The sequence below is a fragment of the Oncorhynchus tshawytscha genome, linkage group LG05 (genome assembly GCF_018296145.1).
Source record: "Oncorhynchus tshawytscha isolate Ot180627B linkage group LG05, Otsh_v2.0, whole genome shotgun sequence".
NCBI classification, from domain to species: Eukaryota; Metazoa; Chordata; class Actinopteri; order Salmoniformes; family Salmonidae; genus Oncorhynchus; species Oncorhynchus tshawytscha.
Window position 1 is genome coordinate 60,331,241 of NC_056433.1, and position 22,709 is coordinate 60,353,949.

At 41.8% G+C, this 22,709-nt stretch overlaps 2 protein-coding genes across 4 annotated transcripts in view; one reads left to right on the forward strand and one right to left on the reverse strand.

Annotated features, from left to right (window-relative positions):
• The first annotated feature begins 460 nt into the window (after window positions 1-460).
• Window positions 461-9,863, forward strand: LOC112251818 (LIM/homeobox protein Lhx4-like). The gene is made up of 6 exons (XM_024422757.2): window positions 461-732; window positions 4,426-4,597; window positions 6,124-6,326; window positions 7,112-7,266; window positions 7,404-7,575; window positions 8,193-9,863. The coding sequence occupies exons 1-6, from the start codon at window positions 654-656 to the stop codon at window positions 8,555-8,557; spliced, it is 1,146 nt and encodes a 381-aa protein (XP_024278525.2). The 5' UTR covers window positions 461-653; the 3' UTR covers window positions 8,558-9,863.
• Window positions 9,864-14,318: 4,455 nt separating this feature from the next.
• Window positions 14,319-22,709, reverse strand: part of LOC112251027 (acyl-CoA-binding domain-containing protein 6) — a 52,962-nt gene continuing 44,571 nt past the window's right edge. The window contains exons 7-8 of one of the 3 annotated variants that reach the window (XM_024421653.1): window positions 18,822-18,852; window positions 14,319-16,703 (exon numbers count right to left, since the gene is read on the reverse strand). In XM_024421653.1, the coding sequence (XP_024277421.1) occupies window positions 16,657-16,703; window positions 18,822-18,852 (78 nt within the window). In that variant the 3' untranslated portion in view covers window positions 14,319-16,656. Of the gene's footprint in view, window positions 16,748-18,236; window positions 18,547-18,821; window positions 18,853-22,709 lie in introns of those variants that run through there. The other 2 variants (XM_042322185.1, XM_042322186.1) reach the window with 2 other exon arrangements.

The window sequence follows — 22,709 nt, forward strand, 5'->3', positions numbered from 1 at the left end:
TAAAATAAAAAAAATACGAGAAAACTTATTAATTTCATATGTCACCAGAGCAGGTAGGCTGTGGATTCGGCTGTATATGTACCTTTCACGTCTCTGAAGAAAGAGACGCTTTGATAGTGCAAAGTCTATCTATGAAAGCGTATTGCCATATTCAGCTGAAAAACATTTTACCCCTTCATACTGATAGAAAGACAATGCTATGTGCTAAGCGAGACTCTATTTATTGATACTATTCTAAAGAAGGTTGCTTCTTTCTGGGGGCATTCTGTTTTGTCACCAAATCTTTCGTCTTTCTCACTGTACACCTGCGCTCAGGAGCAGAATTCTTCCGCCCATTTGAGGCTTGATGGAGGATCCCATTGGTCCCTGGTGGTTCCTATGCTGGGGTGACGTCACAGTTGCCCCTGCAGTGTGAATGAATCAAGCAGCTTGTATGATCCACATCAAAAGAGCACGGCGAAATCTCGCACGCATGGACAATATTCCAGGATAATAAAAAAATACCGGACTTTAAAGGGACAGCTAGATCTACAGAAGGGTTCATACCCTGTTTCTATTTGACACATTCTACATTTTCTCACTAAAAGACGGGAGCTTCAGCCCACCTTGTTGAGCGTGTATATGTGTGTGTTTATTCCCCGTTCTGGATCACAATGATGCAAAGTGCTGCTGTTCTACCAACAGAGAGTCCTGTGAAGGGTGTACCCGAGATACTCGGAGTGCCAATGCAACGTAAGGCTTTTCCACTTCATTTTCTATATTGATTATATCATACGGAAATTGGCAGCGGAGCTCTGAAATGCTGCAGGGCACTGCTGTAGAAAAAAATATGTAGCGTTTAATTAAACTGGGTTGAGGGACAGACAAGCCAAGGCTAAAGAAGGCAGCGACATTGTTCTACTGGATCATATATATTCATATTATTCTACTTATTCATATAACGTGTGTTTCATATTATTCTTTAAAGTGCATTTATGCATTTCATTTTGATCTTCTGTTCCTCTTGTGGACTTTTGTGGAACGTTGTATGGATAGAGATTATTTATCACATGTAGCCTATGTCTTGTTTAAAGTGTGCGTTTGTACTGGTCGTAATGTTGTGTTTCCAACCCCCAGCCGTATGCACGAGTTGTACATGCTGGTTTTACACTATTAGAACCCATGAGTATATATAGGCCTGGGTTGGGACATGTGTATAATAGTATAACACTCATCAAGGCATAAACACTTTATGTTTGTACATTTTTTTGTATTATACAGGAATATTCATATTCCCTACCTCGAGCGCATTTTGTTATTCTATTCCCTCGAGCTGTATGAGAAGTTTGCTTCTGGTCAGAGATGAGACAGCTGTTTATTTGTCTGGCCATGGACGAGAGATCAGACGCTCTCATCACCTACTCTCCATACCCCACCAGTTTGACTGACAGCTATTACTGATTCGTATCGGAATTATCCAGGCTATGTTTGCGTATGCTTGGATGTTTCTGCTATAGCTGTGTTATTGTACAATTGTATGCTACATAATTGTACAATTATGTCAGTCTTATTATTGTTTGACACATAGGGTGTAGGCTATATTACACGTACAGATTGTGATATGATATTATAGCCTACTAAAATAAGTATTTTTAATGTTTATTTAAAAATGACAAACGTGGAATATTTCACTACATTGTGTGTGCAGTAAATAGTTCAATGCCTCAGCATCAAAGCAAATAATTGCTCATTATCTTCGCATCTGCTCTTTAACTCAGTTTTGATAATCTATGCTATATAATCTGATCCTGCAATCAAGATGGAAGTGGAATTGGATACATTCCTGACCTAATTATTCATATGTGAGCCACGGAAATGTATAGATAGACCTACTCTATTACCTCTAATGTTGCTTTTATTCCATAATGAAATACTATATAGTTTACATCACAGATCCAAACGAGTTGTTGCTTCTTTCAGCGCAGGAGAGTATATTTTTGCTCAAAATCTAGCATCATTTATCATTTAACCCATTTAAAATTGTCTTGAATTGACCTTCATTTAGGCTACCTTATTGGTAAAGGCAGTGAACCATAATGTTTAATGCACAAAGTGAAACAATGCAGAATTGTGAAATATAATTGGTTTAACCTATAAAACTATATGTTAGTGGGGTATGCCCTTTAATTTTGTAAATAGAAGGAGATTGTGTAAAGATTGTGTAAAGATCTTGCCACTCAACCCCCCCCATTGGTGCATACATGCAGGATTTAATACGGCATTACTCTGGGAATAAAAGCAATTTAGTATTATGTATCTAAACATTATTATCATGATTAATATGGCTGTTAGCATGCTCTTATGAATAAGGGTAATTATTCTAAACCGTTTGGATACAAGAGACGTTTAGGCCCCAAGAAAAATAAGATTATTTCCTGAATAGAGTTTACAGTCTGCTTGCTTTGAAGTGTAGGTCATGCAATCTACAAAACATATGAGCTATAGGCCTATGAGCTCAATGTGGCCTATGAGCTCTATAGGCTATGTGCTCGTTCCCATTAAGACCTACAGTTATTCCGATAGTGTAGCTAATAAGTACATGACTTGGTTGACTTTTTTTTAGTCCTGTTAAAAAACACAATTATCCTCTGCTAATCGAAATACAGTAAAACAGGATGATATATTTATGTTGTAGGAGATACATATATTGTAACTGAGAAAAGGAAGCTTATAGGATCACATTTGATTAGATTTGAGGACCCCTCTTGAGGAGGCTCACAAGAGATCTTAAGTGGTATAATCGTGTGATTTACAAGTTATGCAGAAAGAGAGAGGGGGGGTGGGGGGTGAAGGGGCTATTAGACATCGAACGTGAATACTGCCAAGATTGGCCCTCGTGCTATCCTTTCAGTATCATCACTTACACCAAAGCATAATGCATAATGCTCCACAAATCAGGGCATTTCTTTAATATTTTGTGGATGTAAAATACACCTAACTTTCATTTAAGTTTTGTAAAAAGTCTTAAAAAGCCATGCACTTCATAGTTATCTCATTTGACTGTGAAGTTGATTGGGAAACACCTGGTATTTCGATGTCTGTATAGGCTAATGCCACATCGCAATAGTACAATTAAAGAAATTGAGCTTAGCAGCATCTCAAAATGCAACTCCTGTACATTGTATAGGCTACCGTATCACCTTCATTCGTGTATTGTAAAATCAACCCTCTATTTGTGCATGCTTAGCTTAGGCCTTATGTATAAATGTAGTTCATTGAGCAGCCCTCCAGAAACTATACATAAAAATGTAAATGTTTTACTCTTCAAAAATGTCTCCCAACGTAGGCTACAGTATGAAGATGCACATGTAGGCCTACTGTATTGTAATTGTTTTGAAATGTTGTCATGACCTCCACACCGCACATTTAAACAGTTTGGTATGGGTGTGATTAGATTACTCATAGGCCGTCTGAGTAAAAAAAATAATAATAATTAAAACAACAATTGGCTTGGGAAAGCCTAATTGCAGACATACTTGTAGATATAGTACAAATATTAAACTGCTCGAGTACAAAAAAAATCACCTGGCCAATTATTTTGTGCACAAAACGGTGCTTATTGCATCCGCTTTCATGAGTTTGAGGGGTCAGTTTCCATTGCGATCTCTTCTTGCCCTCACCCGCTATTCTAAGATACTGAAAAGGCAATTTAGTCTACCATGAGAAGCCTCTCTTCATCTGGCCATTGTTCACACGCGGTACCATTGCACTGACGACAACGGAGATTGAGGGAAATTATTCCCGAAGTTTCATTTTCTAAAATGAAAAAAAAAGAAGATGGCAAAAATAATAATAATAATAACAATACTATTAATATGTATTATTCTATCACATTATAATATATATGTATATATATTTATAAATATAAAAATAACTCTGGTTATTACCTTTTGCATAGACTAATCACATTAATAGCGACACTGTGCTGGTGTTACGATGTTGATGGTGATAATAGTGCATTGTTTTTAACACTATAAGGCCGAGGTTATTGCTCCTTCTTATAGCCCAGTTTTTTTTTCATTCACGTTGTTTATGACTATTAGTATTTATTATATATATTTACTACTTGGTTTTTCGAATCAGTCGGCTTATCCAATCAAATCCACTTCAAGGCTAAATATTGTGGCACAGGCACAGGCCTTTGATAAACCTAAGTCGAATGAGTGGCATGATGATACAATTTACTCTGTCAGACCATATTTGTTTTCATCGAGGGTCACGATGGTGAGGAATTAGGCTACATTACCGTTTTCGTTTAACATAATTTTAGCCGGCTCTGATCTTAAAAACCTGCAAGGGCAATGCTCACCTTGTCTCCTTGCACTATTCCACCACCAATATTTTATCTTAACTCATGGTGTGTGTTCTCTCTCTCTCTCACCATAGAAATCCCCCAGTGTGCGGGCTGTAGTCAACACATCCTCGACAAGTTCATCCTGAAGGTGCTGGACCGCCACTGGCACTCCAAGTGCCTCAAGTGCGCAGACTGTCAAGCGTTGCTGGCAGACAAGTGTTTCTCGCGGGCAGGAAATGTGTACTGCAAAGAGGACTTCTTCAAGTGAGTTCCACTTCTTCATCTTAATCTTAAAACATTCACCTATTTTGTTTGAATGGGAATTTTGAGCATTTGATTGCTGCAAGCTAAGTGACATTACTTGTAGAAGTGATTTACTTTAATATCTGTGAGCTCAAAAATGGCAATAAAATTGCACTGATTTTGACTTGTAAAATCTGTGACATGATCAGAGTGGTCTGTATTGCATGTTGCTTTTGAGGAAAGATTTGGTGAGCACATTACTCATGGACTAGGTTTGACTTCACTTATCATACAGGACTAGTGCTAGTGAGGATTTTCCTCTTTACATAGTTTACTTTCATCATATAATATAATAACATAATATCATGATGTGGATGTTAAAAAACAGGCTTGTGTCAATACTTAGTGACAGGACCAACACAATGAGGTTAATCAAGCTGAACATCCTACAACATCCTCCTGCCTTTCTGTCCTGAATACTTGAATACTTATGTTGGATAAGACAGAACACATAACAAACAAACCTTCAACTCCAAACACTCTATATACTAATTAAATGAATTACTGATCTAGCAGCCTTAGCTGGAGACACACAACAGCAACTTTCATTTCTTCTCATCCCTCTTTCTCTTTCTTTTGCTTCCATCTTTTTACGATTGAATTTCTGAGGCATTAAAGAAGTAAATTAAGTTAGACTTTTATCCAAAACAGGATCAGTACTGTCTTTTACTAAATCATGTTTGAGAGGTTTTAATGTCAGAAGCTTCAATGAGACCTAAAAAGCTTGCGAGTCAGAGAGTGGAGATAACTTTATTAGTCGGCCCTGGGGACAATAGGGGCGATTTTTGCTGTTACAACTGCAGTGATGCTGTGTGTGCACTATGGGGATGCTACCGGAGACAGGGAGAGGAGTAGAGATGATGGGGCTGAGGCCTGTGCTGGAAACTGGAGTGTAGTGCAGGATTTCCTAGCAGTAATGAAGAAACTTCTCCTTGGTCTAAAGGAAGGGTTTATTTTTCTGTATAGGCTTTGTGATTTACAGCCCCATCCTGAGTCAGTGTTTTATTGGTTCTCTTCAGCCTGTTTACTGTGCAGGGCTCTCTCTACTGGTTCTTATAGCCTCCACTTCCACTGCATTGATCCAGGCCATTCGTCAAGCTGAGGACAAGCCCACCACCAACACAAATACATTCCACCACTGATGCTTTGCTTCTCTACAACTAACAACTAACCCAAGTAGTATTACAGATACTATTATTACAGGTGGAAGTGGAGGTGGAAACGATGTGTGCTACGATATAACTATGCTATAAGGCCATGTTACCTTCAGCCTCTGAACAGTGGAGATGCATCCACCTGTTCTGTGTGGGGTTTGTGTATCTGATGGCAGGTGTGTGTGTGTGTGTGTGTGTGTGTGTGTGTGTGTGTGTGTGTGTGTGTGTGTGTGTGTGTGTGTGTGTGTGTGTGTGTGTGTGTGTGTGTGTGTGTGTGTGTGTGTGTGTGTGTGTGTGTGTGTGTGTGTGTGTGTGTGTGTGTGTGTGTTGTGTGTGGTTTGGAACAAAGTGTGCGTCGTGCCAACAGGGGATCCCTCCGACTCAGGTGGTGCGGAAGGCCCAGGACTTTGTGTACCACCTGCACTGCTTCGCCTGCGTTATGTGCAGCCGGCAGCTGGCCACTGGGGATGAGTTCTACCTCATGGAGGATGGCAGGCTGGTGTGCAAGGAGGACTATGAAACAGCCAAACAGAATGGTAGGTTTCTGACTGGGCCATCCTACTAGTTCTATGGCCAATCAGCCGTCAAACACCATCCAAATATTTTGAAAGAATAATTCAGTCTTATCTCCCTGGTTGATAAACTGTCATATTCAGAACCTCTTCAGGGAATTGACTTGAATTAATTATCTAGAGCTGGTGTGACGCTCTGAGTAATGGGTCCAGCAGGGTCCAGCAGGGGAGTTGTGGAGAGTGGTGCAGGAGTTAGCAGCCCATTCAAAAGCATTCAGACAGGGAGTTCAGCAGACAGCAAGGTGCAATTAACTCCTTTATGTACAATAATACTGAAACATTGAGGAATCACAAGAGACAGTGGGATAGTGGAGCGACAGAATCATCATAAACCCAGCCGGATGGGGTCCCAGTGTCTCTCAGTGTCTCTCAGTGTCCTGCTTGGGCATTAAATCTCCAGTTGCTGTGACCTTTTATGGATCTGATTCTGAAAGCTCTGCCTGTGTATTTATGGAAATTTCCATGGCCCACTGATTGATTATGTTAAGTGATGCAATGCACTTTTACAGTGGGTCCCCAATAACTCCCTTCTTCTAGCATTCCCCAGGGAGATTTATATCCCCTACAGATAGAGTGGGACAGTTTCAGAAGGGTATTGACTTGCCATACATGACCACTCAGTCCATCCAAGCCTATATGATGTTTTCAAAAGCGAAAAGCCACAAGTTAATTTCATTTTTTTTATATGCAAATATTGCAAACAATATTCTTCCAGAAGATATTCTTTAATTCTTGCACATCTTTCTCAGATGATTCAGAGGCAGGGGCAAAGCGACCACGGACCACCATCACAGCCAAACAGTTGGAGACCCTTAAAATTGCCTACAAGAACTCTCCCAAGCCAGCGCGCCACGTCCGCGAGCAGCTCTCCTCAGAGACGGGACTGGACATGAGAGTAGTGCAGGTGTGTGCCTCAACAGGATCTTTAATTCCAAGCTGAGCAGTTGTCTAGTTTGGACTAGCTTAATATAACATCCCAGTGATAATATGCAGATATATACATGAATTAGAAGTCAAACGTCTCTACTCCCACAATGGCAGGTGTGGTTCCAGAATCGTCGTGCGAAAGAGAAGCGTCTGAAGAAGGATGCAGGGCGGCACCGCTGGGGTCAGTTCTACAAAAGCGTCAAACGTAACCGAGGGGGCAACAAAGCAGAGAAGGAGAGTTCAACAGACGATGCAGGACTAAGTGACAGTGAGCTCAGCTTCAGAGGTCAGTATGGCTAACCCAACCCCAAACCTCCTTCACTTCACATCTTTCTCTTGCTTCTTCAACTCCTCCTCTTCGACCTTTCTTTTCAGACTTCTCCAATATGGAGCCTACACGAAAAGAGAAGCTTCTACTGTGCAAATGACATTTTAGACATCCCCATGTTTTTATGGTTGTTTGATGTTTGTGAGCCCGTTTTGGGGACTCATAAAAGTCTCAAGCCATTTTTAAAAGGAGGCCATTTTTACGAGAAATGAAAACCCCATAGCAGAAACTCTATAAAGTAGGTGAAGCTTTTAGTCAATTAGAGGGAAAGTGCTCTGGGGCATTGTTGTTATTGAAACAGCACTGGAGGGACTGTCGGAGACAAATATTTTCTATTGCACGCACAGACCCCCTTTGTTTGAGCTTAAGGTAAATCACAAGTCTTTCGACCTCTTACTAAGCGCTGGGGGAACACTACACACCCATGCCATTTACCTAGATGAAATACAGATTATGTTGCCTCAATAAAAAGGTTTCATAACGGCACTTAATTCTATTTAAAAGCTGTATAATGTTGATATAGTTGATGACAGCACCACAGAAGTGTTAAACCCCCCCCCCCCTTCTCTCTGTAGATGACCAGATCCTGTCAGACCTGGGTCACACCAACGGCCTGTATGGGAGTGTGGGCGACGGGGGAGTGTTGAACGGAGGCTTCTCTCTGGACGCTGCTGGACAGCCCTATCATGACATTCGGACTGGCAGTCCCTATGGTCTCCCCCAGTCGCCCTCGTCCATCGCCTCACTGCCCGGCCACACCCCGCTGCTCAACAACCTGGGCTTCACCATGGACAGCATCATAGCCCATGGGGGGCAGGCTCTCAGGTCCATGGCAGGAGGCCCCACCTCTGACCTCTCCACGGGAAGCAGCACGGGCTACCCAGACTTCCCCACCAGCCCTGCATCATGGCTGGATGAGATGGACCACTCCCAGTTCTGAGCTCCACCTTGAACACAGCAGATTGACTGTGGAACAGAGACAGACGAAGCAGGCTTTTTACATTTCTATTTCCCTGAAACTGATATTGCTTGTTGTCCAATAATGGTTGTGGAAGTAGTAGGTATGCCGGACAGGCTACACTTCAGCTATCCTCCCACCACATTAGAGTAACGGATGTGTGGAGACCCACCGGTGACCTGAGCAGAGCAGTGACGCCACACAGAACAGAATGGCAGGACAAAACACTACTGAATGTTGAACTTACACTGTATTATAATTTTTTTATGGATAGATTTGATTCCATTCTCTAAAAAAACTGGATTTGACATTTCCAGCATGAGTTCCTGCATTGGGATGATGTTTGTCATTAAACCCTGAGGCAAGCCCAAACAGGCATCAGCAATGTTAGGGCCACAATCTAAATGGAATCCCTAAAAAAAAAAAGAAGCTTCCTGCATGCTTCTGAATGAGGAGGATCAATGTTCATATTAAAGCCTTTTACATTGGCAATGCACTTTACACTTCTCCTCGTTTGTACATGGACAGCAACAAACAGAAGAGAGATGAATGCACAATGCAACCCAGCAGTGTTTCATTTGAGAACTAGTTTCAAACAGTGACACAAGTCTAATTTTACAATGCAACGTTTTTTAACAATGTAATACTGAAACTAACAGCACTGGGGTTTTAGGAATGACTAGATGTTGGTCTATACAGTGTGGGAGCCACAGATTATTCTGTGTCTGTGAGCAGGAAGTCGCTTTCTTCAAACTCTTTCTCTTCTGTAATGTTCTTCTCTGTGAATTATCTGAAGTCCTGGGGGTACACTTTTGTCAGTATTTATTTCTCTGTTGTTCTTACTCCAAGAATATGCTCTCTGCTAGAAGTCGTCATGACCCAATGACTGTAGGATGGAAAGAAGTGCAAAGGCAACCCAACATCAATGTGGAAATTCACATTTGATATCCTCTTTTATTGGTGCAGCTGACAAAATGGTGCACCTGACAACATCTTAACTCATTATGACAGATACAGGAACAGAACAATCATTTTACTAAATGTTTCATTAATGCAGTATATTTATTTATATGAGAAAACACACACCAACCTAATCTTGACTGAGGAGCATTCACTGTTAATGCTGAAAAGTCATAAACAGCCATCCTGGCTCCAGTATCTTTGGCTGTTTAGAAGCTGCTCTTCTCTGTCAACAGATGTAATGTCACCCATCAAAGTCTACTGAACAAAACATAAATGTAAAGTGTTGGTCCCATGTTTCATGAGCTGAATTAAAAGATCCCAGAAATGTTCCATATGTGCAAAAACCTTATTTCTCTCATATTTTGTGCACAAATTTGTTTATATCCCTGTTAGTGAGTATATTTCCTTTGCCAAGATAATCGATCCACCTGAAATATCAAGAAGCTGATTAAACATCATGATCATTACACAGGTGCACCTTGTGCTGGGGACAATAAAAGGCCATTCTAAAATGTGCAGTTTTGTCACACAAAACAATTCCTGAAGTTTTGAGGGAGTGTGCAATTGGCATTCTGACTGCAGGAATGTCCAACAGAGCTGATGCCAGATAATTGAATGTTAATTTCTCTACCATAAGCTGCCTCCATTGTTATTTTAGAGAATTTGGTAGTACGTCCAACCGCAGACCACGTGTAACCACGCCAGCACAGGACCTCAACATCCGTCTTCTTTACCATCAGGATGGTTTGGCTCCCAAGTGGGTGGGTCTATTCCCTCCCAGGCCCACCCATGGCTGCGCCCCTGCCTAGTCATGTTAAATCCATAGATTAGGGCATAATGAATTGATTTAAATTGACTGATATCCTTCTATGAACTGTAACTCAGTAAAATCTTTGAAATTGTTGCATGTTGGTTTTATATTTTTGTTCAGTATAAATACATGCAAAAGGGATTATCAAACGTAATACTTAGAGACAGTGTAAAACAGCTGATGGCCTGATTGTCATGGTATCTGAATATGCTGTTGTGTCATGCGTTACAGGCTGTATCTTAGGACCCGCACTGGGTGAGATGAGAGAGGTTTTACAAAATCTCAGTCTTGTGTGATGGTGTTGGTTTCAAGACTTTCATGAATGTTTCTAAAGATTTACGACGAGAATAAGTGTATAAGGGGACAGAACAATTCCTGTAAAAAAATCTCTCAAAATCACAATGTCTGCTAATTTATATTTCTTTCCGTGTCAATTGCCAAATGTTGAACCAGCTGAAAAGAGCATACATTATGCCAACCAGGAAGCCAATGGAAAAAAAAAAACACATGCAAATATATACACACACCAATATACTTTTTGTTCAATCTGTTGCCTCAGCACTTTGCGTCTTAATTGTTGTAAATTTTGTACAGTTTCAAAAGGTGTTGACAGTCTTGTTTCATGAGCGCTATTTATTGCCATGTGTCTTTAAAAAAGATGAAAAAGATAGCACTGAAACTATTCATATATGCCTTCTGTGCATTGATAGGAACTGTGTACAGAAATATCTATATGAGGAAATAAAGCTAAAATGTCTTTGGATTAAAGTGGGTGTATTTCTCTTTAATGTTTACATGTATATTCTATCATAATGCAGATAGCAGATGCAGTTAGAAGAGATTAGTCTTCAGACTGCAGAGGAAGAGGATGAGCAACAACTCAGCAGTGGGAAGGACCTAGCTATGGCCGGCCCACCACTAAAGAACCAGAAGAAAAGAGGAGGGACCATAGTTAGTGTTTCCTTCTCATAGGGGAAAGGTGTGACAGACAAGCAAAGCAAGGCCCTAGGGATTGTTCACTCAATTTCCATAATTTGTCAATCTTGTTCTTACCTTGTAAGAAGCATATGGGCCAGGAGTGACTGCAACCTATCATTCATATTTTATGACTTAGCTATGACCATGCACCATAAGGTAAGAATAGCATCAATTACCTTAAACAGTGGTGTTTAACATCACTCACTTCAGAAGAGTAATCCCATAGGATTGTAGCTACGTGTTTATTGAAAATGTAGAGAACATTATTTTCACTATTATACACGTCTATATACAGGGCATTCAGAAAGTATTCAGAGTCCTTGACTTTTTCCACATTTTGTAAAAATCCTCATCAATCTACACACAATACCCCATAATGACAAAGTGAAAACAGGTTTTTTTTATTTTTGCAAATTTATTTAAAAAAAACTAAAACAGAAATACCTTATTTACATAAGTATTCAGACCCTTTGCTATGAGACTCGAAATTTATCTCAGATGCATTCTGTTTCCATTGATCATCCTTAAGATGTTTCTCCAACTTGATTGGAGTCCACCTGTGGTAAATTCAATTTATTGGACATGATTTGGAAAGCCACACACCTGTCTATATAAGGTCCCACAGTTGACAGTGCATGTCAGAGCAAAAACCAAGCCAAGAGGTCGAAGGAATTGTTCGTAGAGCTCCGAGACAGGATTGTGTCGAGGTACAGATCGGGGGAAGGGTACCAAAACATTTCTGCAGCATTGAAGGTACCCAAGAACACAGTCTCCTCCATCATTGTTAAAAATGGAAGAAGTTTGGAACCACCAAGACTCTTCCTAGAGCTGGCCGCCCATCTAAACTGAGCAACCGGGGGAGAAGGACCTTGGTCAGGGAGGTGACCAATAACCCAATGGTCCCTCGGACAGAGCTCCAGAGTTCCTCTTTGGAGATGGGAGAACCTTTCAGAAGGACACACATCTCTGCAGCACTCAACCAATCAGGCCTTTATGGTAGAGTGGCCAGACGGAAGCCACTCCTCAGTAAAAGGCACATAACAGCCCGCTTGGAGTTTGCTAAAAGGCACCTAAAGGACACTCAGACCATGAGAAACAAGATTCTCTGGTCTGATGAAACCAAGATTGAACTCTCCCTATTTCCTCTCTTTTTCAGCTTCAGACCAATGCCTATTCTCACTTAAAACTTGTTTTTTTTTATACTCTTACTACTTTGGGTAAACTATCCCTTTAAGGATGAACTGATAATATATATCACACACATTCAAAGATGGAGATCCAGTTAGTAACCAATGGTGGGTGTTGGTTTTCTGTGTCTGCTAGTCCTTGGCTGGTAGTGTTTGTTTGTAAGCCCATATACACCACTCCCACCCATAGAAGAGACAAAACGGGGGCCGAAGCAGCACATCTGCTTAGCTGCTGCAAACACTGATCCCTCTGCTACTAAAGACTGCACCAGATTGCAGTTTTGCACAGTCACATTTTTCCTTAATCCCTGCACTGCTAACTAATTGTAAACTGCTTTGTGAAATATGGATAAATATGCTTTGTGGTCAGGCAAGATCCACTCTTAAAAAATAGGTGCTATCCAGAAGCAAAACGGGCTCTTCGGCTTTCCCCTTAGGAGAACCCTTTGAAAAACCCCTTTTGGTTCAAGGTCAAACCCTTTTGTGTTCCATGTAGAACCCTATCCACAGAGGGTTCTATATGGAACCAAAATGGTTCTCCTATGGGGACAGCCGCAGAACCCTTTTTTCTAAGAGTGTAGAGATAGAGAGAAGCATTAAGTATGGCATAAATACAGGAGTGTAGAGATAGAGAGAAGCATTAAGTATGGCATAAATACAGGAGTGTAGAGATAGAGATAAGCATTAAGTATGGCATAAATACAGGAGTGTAGAGATAGAGAGAAGCATTAAGTATGGCATAAATACAGGAGTGTAGAGATAGAGAGAAGCATTAAGTATGGCATAAATACAGGAGTGTAGAGATAGAGAGAAGCATTAAGTATGGCATAAATACAGGAGTGTAGAGATAGAGATAAGCATTAAGTATGGCATAAATACAGGAGTGTAGAGATAGAGAGAAGCATTAAGTATGGCATAAATACAGGAGTGTAGAGATAGAGATAAGCATTAAGTATGGCATAAATACAGGAGTGTAGAGATAGAGATAAGCATTAAGTATGGCATAAATACAGGAGTGTAGAGATAGAGATAAGCATTAAGTATGGCATAAATACAGGAGTGTAGAGATAGAGAGAAGCATTAAGTATGGCATAAATACAGGAGTGTAGAGATAGAGAGAAGCATTAAGTATGGCATAAATACAGGAGTGTAGAGATAGAGAGAAGCATTAAGTATGGCATAAATACAGGAGTGTAGAGATAGAGAGAAGCATTAAGTATGGCATAAATACAGGAGTGTAGAGATAGAGATAAGCATTAAGTATGGCATAAATACAGGAGTGTAGAGATAGAGATAAGCATTAAGTATGGCATAAATACAGGAGTGTAGAGATAGAGAGAAGCATTAAGTATGGCATAAATACAGGAGTGTAGAGATAGAGAGAAGCATTAAGTATGGCATAAATACAGGAGTGTAGAGATAGAGATAAGCATTAAGTATGGCATAAATACAGGAGTGTATATTACATATGATAGTAAATTAACAGAATACGACAAGTCTCAATTTTAAGTTCCTTACAATTCCGCATTACTAAACCCATGAGCTAAAAGCAGTCTTGTTGGCTAGTCATCTGCAATATACTGGCTATAAATTCATAGTTAAATGGAAACAAATAGAATGTAAATATAACTCTTTAATAATTGATCTGTTATCCAGCCTTGTCGGAGTCATAGCATGTGTGTCCTATACTTAAGTATCATCAATTTGGTTGCATTTTAGCTATTCCTGTTGCAGAACAAGCACGTCTGCATAAAACGCCACAAAACAAGCTGGTTTTATTCAGCCATTGATTAGACAAGCCATGGGCATTAATGGATAGCCTTTAATAGTGCTGCCTTACAAAGATAAACAGCGACAAAGACAGTTAGGATAATTTACACGGCACTTACAGCACTAGTATACAAATAAATCTGGGAAATTCCTGCACTGTTGCTTTTGCAAAGATGACAAACACAAGCACAAATGCCATTATCATCGATCTGAGGCTTTTATTACAAACTTCCTGAAGGTAACAATTCTATGTTCCTTCTGATGGAAAGAAATACATTAACATGTAAACAGATATTTGGTTCAGACTAAACTTAATCTTGGACATCAAGACAGGATATTTGTCTCCTAAAATTATATTTTATTTTAATGTTGAGCAATGGCTGCCATGACAGTGTAGCTTTAAAAGGGTTTGAGTCACAGAGAGGCCTTTCAATGACAACTTCAAGGTTGTTCTTCTGTTTGAAGTGAAATTAGGTTTGTTTCACTGGGTCATTATAGCAGAAATGAGATGTACATATAATATAATTACAGAGAGGGAGGGTCGTTAACAGGATATTGCCTTCAGTGTCTGCTGAGGTGTTGCATAAGAACATTCTGAGAAGAACCATATAGACACTTGAGTGTCTGTGTAGCAGCTTTGATCACTATCGCCTTGAGTAGCAGCAGACGGCAATGCTTGTTAATCATGCACTAAACACACGGCTTGCAGCAAGAGACTTATCGAGTCCTCTTGAAGATATTAGAGGGATGCATTTCAACAGCAGAGCTGAGATTTTGCTTACTGTTGAATTTCAAGCAATACTGTTCTGGGGACTAGCGAGCGGATTGCATTAAGACTTGGCCAGTACAACGACATGCCACTGCTTTTAACCCCCAGACTGGGGAGAGGAAGAGAGAGACAGGAAAGTGCTCCAGTTCATCTCTGTAACAAACCTTGGCCATCTGTCACTAATGGTGTTAGAGAACCATAGAGAGGCGACTTGTAAAAATGCATAAACGTTAAGTAAAGAAGGTTGAGCAATATGGGCTGCGATTTGAGAGGAGGCAGTGTCAAAAGTGAAAAGCTCAGAGAAAATGGAGGCCCATAATGGAAACATAATGGGCTTAGTGTCACAGTTGTGCAGACATGCCTGGGGAGCATGCCGTCACCGACTACTACTCCAACCCGATCAGGATTTAGGAAATTACTGGAAAATGGGCGAAACATCCTTTTGAAATATACCGACAGCATAATTCCTGGTTGTGTAGGGAATGCATAACAATGCTCTCTCTCTCTCTGTGATACTGCAACAGAGCAGAGTGTCTGGGCTGGACCATCTCTGTTCTGTATGCTGGGGCCATGGTGACAGACAGCAGTCAGCCGCAGCAGGACTCTTTTTGGTGACTGTTATTTAATGCCTCGTGTTCAGAGAGAGGGATTACAGCATGTCCCCATTGTTTGTTCAAATGTGCATTAGCTTCTTTATCAAGCTGTAGTTAAGAGCTGAGATTCCAGATTTAGTATTCTCATCAGGTGGGAGGGAGGGGGTGCCAAAGAGACTGCTCTGATCAGAAGAGCTTACGAAAAACTAAAGCAGATTTGGAGGCAGCCCATGTGTTGACTATTTGGAGAACATCCAAATATATCTTAAGTGACATAATAGAGGGTGTGGGTATGTGGGGTGGGCCAAGGGAGACAGAATGTGCTCAGTGGACAAAGGGTTCACTCAAATGAGGCCTGGCCAGGGAATTTGATCGGTGTGCTGCTATGGTTACGTTAGTTATCATGGAATAACTTTTACCTAGATTTCTCCATGCTCCATCTGAATATAAAATAGCATATTCTAAGTTTATTTTTGGACAAATATAGGTTAAATTAGTATTTTCTTGTCCAGATCTATATATGCAAGGATGATACCAAATAAAATGCTAAATAAGCAGTCAGACTAGATAGGTAATAATAGGTCAACTTCTTTGGAAGTTATATATCTTTTTATTTTTTTTACCAATATACATATGCTATCCAAATGTCTTTCAAAATAAATAAATAAATAATAATAAATCAGGAAACACAAGACAAATGAAGGCAACACAAAATCCGAAGTGCAAACATGACTGTCGTGTCATCAAAGGAGGTGGTCTGAAAAAGTCAGAGAGAAACTCATTTCTTTAATAGCGATGATGGATGCATTCCTTGGAATGGGACATGAGAGATGATGAAGTGGTGGGTTGCACTTTCAGAGTGTGATGACCATTACTGAGAGAGCTGGATGCTAGGTCTAGGATGGGATGGACACCGGCTGGAGGGGAGGGGATGTCGAAGCTGGGCCTAGCCCTTGGGGGCGGTGTACTGGCGCAGCAGTGAGGAGATGGAGCTGGATTCAGTGACCTCCTCAGGCAGAGAGCCCTCCTGGTCCTTCAGGGAAGGGTCTGCCCCAGCCTGTAGAAGCAGTTCCACTACGTCAGCAAACTCACATGCAGACGCTGCAGGACAGAGCGGGAGAGAGGGGGGGGCAGAATAACAGAACAGGGAGCGAGAACAGAAGGAGAGAGTGTGTGTGTGTGTGTGGGGGGGTGGGGGCACAGCACAGCAGGGTGAGAGAGAACGAGAGAGGAAAGCGATATCATTGTGATGCACTTCAGAGGTAAAAGGATCCAGGATTGACTACATAGGTAACATGCCATGAAAGCAGCCATTTCCATATATCATTCTGGGTGGTATGACAAGACAGGAGATAGTAAATCTCATTGTTCTGACAGCAACTTTAATACACACTTATCTGTATATCTTACAGTACCCAAATTACTAATAGAAAAGGATAGGATCACCTTTAAATATCTCCAAGGTCACCTGAGGAGACATGATGCACACAACTATGTCTAAACACAGCCTCTAAGCATTGGTGTTTATATTCCTTTTTTAACCTGAGTGCAGGAGTCAATGAAAAGCTCATATGGAGGCCCATTGACAAATCCCTGAACCTGTGGTTGGCTGAAACACTCAATTTGTGCCCAATTGGCAATTTGTGTCCCACTAAAAGGACTCACAGGCTAGGCTACGATATGAGGATAGGGCTTGCATTTTCTTAACTCAGTTAGCGAGTCACAGCGCTGATGCACCTAGATTCCTCTGTGCTCAGAGTGCTTTTCTCCGCCAGTGTCAATCGCTCTCTCCTCTTAAAAAGAGAGCCCTCCTGCTCTTGTGTGATGGGCTGATGTCAGCAGGAACGGCTGATTGACAGCAGGCCCTTTTATCCTCCAGCCCAGAGGTGGCTAAAGTGTCACCCGTTCTCAGCAGGGAGAAAAAAAAACAGCCGTGGTTATGTCAGGTTCAATCATTTTTTATTCTTTTAAATTGTATATATTTTTTTTTGGGCTGCGTGTGGGGCCTTGGTCTGTAAAAACCCTCATCCCCCTGGGAGTCGTTGAGAAGGAGAACAATTTATAGTGTGCAGTAAACCCTCCATTAATCATTTGCCAGCCACTGTGGCCCTGTGCAAAGAGAGGTGGAAATGAATTTTCATTCTCTGCTATTTGTCTCCAAGAGTTCATCGCTTATGTTTATTAGTCATTTTTTTAAGCCCCATCCTCCTGTCCCTGCCTGGGTCCCCAGTGGCGTGTGGTCTACTGTACGCCAGCCACGTGCCCAGTCCCCACCCTGTAGTCACCCAGCCCAGCCACGTGCCCAGTCCCCACCCTGTAGTCACCCATTCCAGCCACGTGCCCAGTCCCCACCCTCCAGCCACGTGCCCAGTCACCCAGTCCAGCCACGTGCCCAGTCCCCACCCTGTAGTCACCCAGTCCAGCCACGTGCCCAGTCCCCACCCTGTAGTCACCCAATCCAGCCACGTGCCCAGTCCCCACCCTGTAGTCACCCAGCCCAGCCACGTGCCCAGTCCCCACCCTGTAGTCACCCAGCCCAGCCACGTGCCCAGTCCCCACCCTGTAGTCACCCAGCCCAGCCACGTGCCCAGTCCCCACCCTGTAGTCACCCAGCCCAGCCACGTGCCCAGTCCCCACCCTGTAGTCACCCAGCCCAGCCGGGGGCCAGATGGTGTCCCCCCACACACACACCAAGGGCTCAGAGGACATGGGGGCCGCCCATGGGAGGGGGTATTGCGAGTCTGAGGAGCACTGTTGATTTCCTTGGGGAGACCTGGTGATTATTACACACTGCCACTCCATACGCACAGACACACACACATAGACCATAGATTAGACACAAGCACACACACACACGGAAAGAGGGAGGGATGAAAGAGACGCTGATGGATGAAAGGCACCTTAGATAGAAAAAGCAGTAAAAGAGGGAGAAGAGAGGGGGATGAGAAAGAGCAAGGGAGAGTGAGACAGATGCAGGGCCAAGAGAGCAGATGGTGCATGCTTTCCCATCCATCACCATACAATTGTTCACACTCAAACAGAGATGCAATTTACAGTACATGTACAGACATACAACCATTCATACACAAACATAGCCTATATACACATATTCACCCAGAAATCTAGATGACATTCTCTGATATCTGGAAGCTTTTGGTTTATGACAACTCCTTACCATAGTGTAACGCTGTCTGGCCCTCGTCATCCTGCGAGAAGAGAGTGAGAAATGTTAAGAAACCTGAGGAGAGCTAAAGTCAAACAAGTCTAACTTGCAGACCCATAACACAGTAATAGAGACAATAACTATGGCTCTGTTTGTCAAAGAACAATGAAAGAACCTTAGCCTTGACAGTTGTAAAGTTCTTACTTGTGGCTTGCAAACTTTGCAGTTGAGAAAGCTACGGTATTATTGACTAAATCAAAAACCCAATGATTTCACCATAAAGGGGATTATGTGAAAAGATTAAATATTGATCTCAACCTGAGCGAACAATTAAACCTTTCAACTTGGGAGAGACTCTATAGCGACCTGAGCCAGTGGAACCAATGGCATTAGCCCAGTAGCTACCCCTGAGCCCTGGCTGAGCCGTCCCTGCCACAGGTTAACACACTGTGGCCAATGGGCCAGGAAGAGAAGGCAGACCTCCGTGCTCAACAGGCTCGGAGGTAGGGTGACACGGCCAGGGTCGAGGGACAAAGCCTGGGCGTCTCTCGTCATTGTCCTGGGGTGAGAATGTGCTAAATGCATTACCCACGGAGGCCGTACCGTCACACAATGGTCTTGCTACAAAGGAGCAATCTGCCCTGAGCACGGCCACCGTTTGGGACTAATTGAAGTGGTATCTGTGCTCTGTGTCCTGGAGCAGGGGGTGTAAATCCTGTGGACTATGTGTAGGAGGCATGAGGCCGGGAGTGAGACGGGGAGGGGGTCGGTGTAACACTGACACAGTGTATGACACGCATCATCAAGGGGGATTCATCTCTTAATTACCACTCCAGCGTGCCTTTTCACCCCATAATGATGACAAACTGCAATACTGTTGTCACCAGCAAGCCGCAGGATCAGATGGGAACAATTAGAATACCTGCAGTCACTGAGCTAACTGGCTGTTTCTTTAGTAAGGTCTAAGGCTGTCAAAACCTGACTATCAGTAGCCTGCACAGCCGCAGGAACAGCCTTTCTGCTACTTACAAGATAGAACGATCATACAAGGCAGCATGAAATATACAGTCAGGTACAGAGTTATTGGCACCCTTGATAAAGACAATTCCCTATTTCTTCTCAAATAAGTTGAAATTTAAAAAAAACTTTCAGTCTTCACACCTTGTTATTGGTTTTTCAACATTCCAGAAGCAATATTATTTCTGTAAACTTAAGTTTACAATTTTATTTCGAAAATAAAGACAAATGACATCGGCACCCTGGAGGTAGTACTTGGTTGCAAAGCCTTTGGACAAAATAACTGCAGAGTAATGCCTCTTGTAGCCATCAATGAGCTTGCTGCACCTTTCTAATGCCAATTTGTTCCACTTCTCAGCAGCAACCTGCTCTAATTCTTCAATGTTTAAGGGGTGCCTTCCACCAACAGCTGTTTTCAGATCTCACTGTAGGTTTTGGATGTCATTTAGATCTGAACTCTTTGCTGACCACTCCAGAACAGTCCAGCATCTCTTCTTGAATCATTCCAGGGTGCTTTTTATGTGCGTTTGGGGTCGGTGTCTTGCTGGAAGACCCACAACCTTCAATGGAGACCAAACAACATTTCACTTAGGGCTCCCAAAAGGCTAGGGCTGGCTCTGACTGCATGTGTGGGTATGGATAAACAGATGAGTTCAGATTTTTGTGTTGCCCCCACCCCCATCAAATTTGCCCATCCCTGGTCTAGTGGGTCTATTGCATTAACTTTTGCATTAACTATTGCATTAACTCTAGTGGGTCTATTGTGTTAACTTCATGCAGGAGAGATGCAGGCATGATGATACCCACTGACAGACAGACAGGCAGGCAGAGAGAGAAAGGCAACAAACAGGTAAGACAGTGAGAAGTGCCTCTCCAAGCTCATAGAGTTGATATTATCTCTGATGAAATTATAGCATCTTAAGTCTAGAGGGTGAATTGTATGTGTTTACTTCATGCAGGAGAGCGGCTGTCATGATTGTATTTCATTTTAGAATGGCGATTGATTCATTTCTGTTGGACCTTTCAAGCCTACCTTTAAAAAAAAGTTTTACACAGATTTGAACTGTGTATGTTGCTGTTTATTATTACAGTATACTAACTGTATTATAAGTTGAAAATATGACGTTAAGTTTTAAACCATACAGTATGTAGAGCTGCAGTAGTAATAACCTGACATAGGGGAAGTGAGTAAAATGCTAGGAAATGAATCATACAGTAGCAGAGAAAGAGCACAAAATGTTTTTTAAATTAAATATATCCACATTAAGTCACACTGCTATTCAGTACAGTATGAATGGTCATGGCCCTTAGACTGATTGGACTGTATCAGTCCAATCAAAAAAATATGTATATATATATATATTTCACCTTTATTAAACCAGTTAGGCCAGTTGAGAACAAGTTCTCATTTACAACTGCCACCGGGCCAAGATAATAATGCAAAACAGTGTGACACACACAACAACACAGAGTTACACATGGAATAAACAGAAATACAGTCAATAACACAATAGAAATATATATATATATATATACACACAGTGTGTGCAAACTGTAACGGTTTTGACTTGAGGTTATTGTTTGTAGGGGTGCCAGGTTGGTGGTGCCTACCAGAGAAAATATTGATTTCTCCTCTTGGTTTGGGAGGGAATGAGTCCCGTCTGGTCCTTCAAGTCTACACTAGAGGTCGACCGATTAATCGGAATGGCCGAATAATTAAGTCCGATTTCAAGTTTTCATAACAATCCGAAATCGGTAATTTTGGACGCTGATTTAGCAGATTTTCCCCACCTTTATTGAATCTTTATTTAACTAGGCAAGTCAGTTAAGAACACATTCTTATTTTCAATGACGACCTTGGAATGGTGGGTTAATTGTCTTGTTCAGGGGCAGAACGACAGATTTCTACCTCGTCAGCTCAGGGATTCAATCTTGCAACCGTACGGTTAACTAGTCCAACACTCCAACCATCTGCCTCACGAGGAGCCCGCCTGTTAAGCAAATGCAGTAAGAAGCTAGCATTAAACTTAATCAATCATAATCACAAGTTATAACTACACATGGTTGATGATATTACTAGTTTATCTAGCGTGTCCTGCGTTGCATATAATCGATGCAGTGCGCATTCGCGAAAAATGACTGTCGTTGCTCCAATGTGTACCTAACCATAAACATCAATGCCTTTCTTAAAATCAATACACAGAAGTATATATTTTTTAAACCTGCATATTTAGCTAAAAGAAATCCAGGTCAGCAGACAATATTAACCAGGTGAAATTGTGTCACTTCTCTTGTGTTCATTGCACGCAGAGTCAGGGTATATGCAACAGTTTGGTCTGCCTGGCTCATTGCGAACGAATTTGCCAGAATTTTACGTAATTATGACATAACATTGAAGGTTGTGCAATGTAACAGGAATATTTAGACTGATGGATGCCACCCATTAGATAAAATACGGAACGGTTCCGTATTTCACTGAAAGAATAAACGCCTTGTTTTCGAGATGATAGTTTCTGGATTCGACCATATTAATGACCTAAGGCTCGTATTTCTGTGTGTTATTATGTTATAACTAAGTCTATGATTTGACAGAGCAGTCTGACTGAGCGATGGTAGGCACCAGCAGGCTCATAAGCATTGATTCAAACAGCACTTTCGTGCGTTTTGCCAGCAGCTCTGCGGTTTATGACTTCAAGCCTATCAACTCCCAAGATTAGGCTGGTGTAACGATGTGATGTGAAATGGCTAGCTAGTTAGCGGGGTGCGCGCTAATAGCGTTTCAAACGTCACTCGCTCTGAGACTTGGAGTCGTTATTCCCCTTGCTCTGCATGGGTAACGCTGCTTCGAGGGTGGCTGTTGTCGTTGTGTTCCTGGTTCGAGCC